The sequence below is a fragment of the Octopus bimaculoides genome, chromosome 28, assembly GCF_001194135.2.
Source record: "Octopus bimaculoides isolate UCB-OBI-ISO-001 chromosome 28, ASM119413v2, whole genome shotgun sequence".
NCBI lineage: Eukaryota > Metazoa > Mollusca > Cephalopoda > Octopoda > Octopodidae > Octopus > Octopus bimaculoides.
The window spans coordinates 14,912,287-14,916,502 of NC_069008.1; the positions used below are offsets into that span (position 1 = coordinate 14,912,287).

Sequence of the window (4,216 nt, forward strand, 5' to 3'; positions counted from 1 at the left end):
ATATATATATATATATATACATATATACGACAGGCTTCTTTCAGTTTCCGTCTACCAAATCCACTCACAAGGCTTTGGTCGGCCCGAGGCTATAGTAGTAGACACTTGCCCAAGGTGCCACGCAATGGGAATGAACCCGGAACCATGTGGTTGGTAAGCAAGCTACTTACCACACAGCCACTCCTACGCCTATATATGTGTATGTATATACATACATATGTATGCATTATACCTATACTGTTGGGTTCAAACTTTGGCACAAGTCCAGCAAGTTTGAGGTAGAGGGTAAGTCGATTGCATCGACCTCAGTGATCAACTGGTACTTTCGACCCTGAAACGATGAAAGGCAAACCCGACCCCGGCGGCATTTGAACTCAGAATATTAAGTCGTATATATATATAAAGCTAATGACCACCATCTCGACTGAATTATTGGTTCTAATCTATCTTCCAAATTGGATTCACTCTCTGATTGATGTCGTGTGGTTCCTCCTTTAAGAACTTATCAGCGATCAACTAGACTTGCATCCAGTTCTCATCAGTTTACTGTGCAACCTCCTAAGTGTCGTAAAGCACTTTACAGGACCAGTTTCTTCCCTTGCACCTCTGAACTTCGGAATTCCCTTCCACAGTCTTATTTTCCTCTTCAATATGACCTCCAGTCTTTTAAGTTTAATGTACATCGTCCCCTATTGATTTCTGTCCAGCGTCCATTTTATTTTGGTAGCTCTTACGTTTACAGTGGTCTAAGGACCTTGTAAAAAAAAGTCAACCTATAGCTGGGACCCTGAAAAGAACTTCTGCTGCGGGTCACGGTAGACCTGGGAACAACAGTAGCTAAGAGGGGTTTCGGCACTCCTCAAAAATCTGGAAGTCCTCAACCAGGCTTCCACTACTGGATACAGTTTAAACCATAACCTGGACCTGCTCATTTCGCATCAATTTATTAAAATTTTTATTGCAAATTGTAATATATTTCTCTTTCATTTTGTTTTCCAAATGCAAGTCTTCTCACACTCAAACTTTTTCTCGTCTCATTGTATCTTTTTCCACGATTTCAGGATTTCCTCTGTTAGTCTATAACTCATTTCCACTCTCTCTCTCTCTCTCTCTATCTCTCTCTCCCTCTCCCTCTCTCTCTCTCTCTCTCTCTCTCTCTCTCTCTCTCTCTCTCTCTCTCTCTCTCTCTCTCTCTCTCTCTCTCTTTCTCTCTCTCTGTGTATATAACAGATTTCACATTGTCTTTTGGCTGAATCTCTTCCTCTCTCACCGCATATTACTTTCTCTTTTTCCCGCCATTTCTATCCCATGTCTGCCTCCTTCTGATGATCTTAGAAACAAGAATGTTCCAGTTCCCTTTCACCTGTTCAGCTGTGATAACAGTGCTGTTGCTAATCCTTACAAAAATTCTGGCCGTTAACTCTAATGAGGAATTTGATGAAGCCTACTACAAACGTTTGCCTCCTGGTTATTCTTATGGTTACCTTCATACATTTGAAGCAGAAAAATTCTATCAAAGACCAAGTCTACTGGAATGTAGTGCCATTGCTCTAAACAGCCAATCACAATACTTTACTTACAACAAAGTCAGCCATGTTTGTAAGAATTACTCACCGAAAAATCTAATGACAGTCGTCAGCACAAGTGACAGCAACGAGATTTCCTTCTATAGAAGTAAGTGAAACATTATTATTATTGTCATTGTAGATGCTGTTTTGCTGTTGTTTTTGCTGTTGTTTTTGCTGTTGTTTTTGCTGTTGTTTTTGCTGTTGTTGTTGTTGCTGATGTTGTTGTTGTTGTTGTTCTTGTAGTTGTAAGATATATTTCGGGAGTTCTGAAGAATTTGGATTTTTACTGCCCTTTTATCATTTAACTTATTAGGTTTACAAACCAATTAATAACCTCTCCATAGTTCTTCTATAAATACCAATTAATAAAGTACTTGACAGTGGGTATTATTTTACCAAATATAACCATACTCATTCTACCTAAAACAGACTTAGAGGAGCAGATGAGGCCAATGTAAGGTTTTTGATCGGGCTTACGATCCTTTAGAGTAAAGTAAGGATCCCTAGGTTTTAGACGTTCAGTCCGGTCGTCTAAATTCAAGGAGGCAATCAAGATATCAGCCTTAATATTAATATCGCATGATGTAGCAGTATTAATCTTCTAATAGTTCTTCAGCGCATATATGTGCGTATATGTGTATGTATGTACATATGTATATTTATGTTGATACACACACACGCATGCACATGCATACACACACACACACATATACATACACACATAGATATATGTGTGTATATATATGCACATATACAAATACACACACACACATATATGTATATGTGTACGTATGTATGTGTTTATATATGTATGTACATATGTATGTATGTGTTTATATATCTTTTATCTTTAACTTGTTTGAATCATTGTATTGTGGCCACGCTGAGGCAGCGTCGCCTTAAAAGGCTTTCGTCGGACAAAGAGACCCACAGTACCTTTAAAGCCTAGCAGTTTCTCTGCCTTCCCCTTTTGCCGAACCCCCACGTCACGAGGACTTAAACATGTCAACAATGATTGCTCAGCGGTTGTAGGGCACGAAAAAGTAAAAAAAAAAAGCACAAATATATTTAATTATACGACGAGCTTCCACACAGTTTCCATTTACCATATTTACTTACAAGGCATTGGTCGGCTCGAGCTACAGATAGTTGTCCTTGGTGACACAAAAAGGGAAAAAGAAACTAAGACGCTATGGTTGCAAAAGCGTGCCTCTTAATCACACAGCAATTCATGCGTCAAGTTTCTATTTGTCTGTTAATAAATACTGTCCTTAAATCGCAGGAGATTCATTGGTTCGTTCTGTTTCCTTCCAACACTTGAATTGCACACAAAACCCTTTTGAGTCGAATAACTTTTCTTTCTTGGACAAAGTGGACAAAAGAGTTGAAGATGCTTGGGTCACTCTGACCCAAAGTGGATGGACGAAAACTTCCATATCTTTTGACTTTTATCATTTACTTGTTTCAGTTATTAGACTTTGGCCATGCTGGATCATCGCCTACGACTTCTAATTACTCCAAATCTTCTTCCAAAAGATTTCAGTTTCTGTCAAGGGAGGGGATGAGTGAACAAAAATCTCGAGAAGTACGTGGAACAAATAGGGGCTGCAATAAGGGTGGAGCACTTGAAGAAAACAGCCCTGCTTGGAACCGCTTGAATACTCTGAAAGGTGCTCGAAAAATAAGAGGTTTTACCTTAGTTCACTGGTAGTGAACAGCTGACACTGTAGTACATCTCCAGCGTTAGAAGCTGTGCAAAGGCAATAATAATAATAATAACAACAACAACAATAATAATAACAACAACAACAATAATAATAATAATAATAATAATAATAATAATAATAATAATAATAATAATAATAATAATAATAATAATAACAACAACAATAATAATAATAATAAAATACTATGTGACCTCAAATTTTAAAACAAACAATTTTCTTATGGTTTCTTAAACATTCTCTAGAACAACACTATGTACAAATCCAAATATATGGTACCCTAGGCATAACACCTACATGAACTTCTAACTTGTTGTCCCTTGAGGTCTCTGGGTGAGACTTGGATCCAACTTGTACAAATGCAAAGCAAAAGTCAAACATAAAATAATAATAATAACAATAATAATAATAATAACAATCATAATAATTTGATGAAGAACCCGAAACCACTACCACGAAAATAGCAAAACGGACCAAACAGACTGCAAAAAAGAACCGGCAGAAACAAATTGAGGAGCGGTGGATCCAGAAGCCTCTGCATGGACAGTATATAGTTTGCAGCTGAACAACCTATCAGTGGTTGAGAAGCTCAGGACTGAAACCAGAGACTGAAGGTTTCATATTGGCGGCACAAGATCAAAGCTTGCTTACCAAAAACTATCAGGCTAACGTTCTTCAAAATGGTTCTGACTCTATTATCATTATTATTATTATTATCATTATTATTATTATTATTATTATTATTATTATTATTATTATTATTATTATTATTATTGTTCAGTAGTTTTATTTTTATAACGTGCTTTCACTTCACTACCGAGCGCAGCTCTGTGCGCCTTGGGTATGTGCTGTGGTTTGCTGTGGTGCTCTTATGGTTACTGTATTGAAAGTGTTTTGCGTAGGATGTATGCAGTGCCCAGTAGT

At 37.4% G+C, this 4,216-nt stretch overlaps 2 protein-coding genes across 2 annotated transcripts in view; both read left to right on the forward strand.

The window, feature by feature from the left end:
- LOC106878991 (histone deacetylase 2) overlaps positions 1-4,216 on the forward strand; it is a 219,318-nt gene that overhangs the window by 183,958 nt on the left and 31,144 nt on the right. The window lies entirely within an intron of this gene.
- The window catches only part of LOC128251195 (uncharacterized), a 21,415-nt gene that overhangs the window by 9,119 nt on the left and 8,080 nt on the right, over positions 1-4,216 (forward strand). Inside the window, exon 3 of the mRNA XM_052977798.1 lies at positions 1,336-1,674. Coding sequence (XP_052833758.1) covers positions 1,344-1,674 — 331 coding nt within the window. The 5' untranslated portion in view covers positions 1,336-1,343. The remainder of the gene's footprint in view (positions 1-1,335; positions 1,675-4,216) is intronic.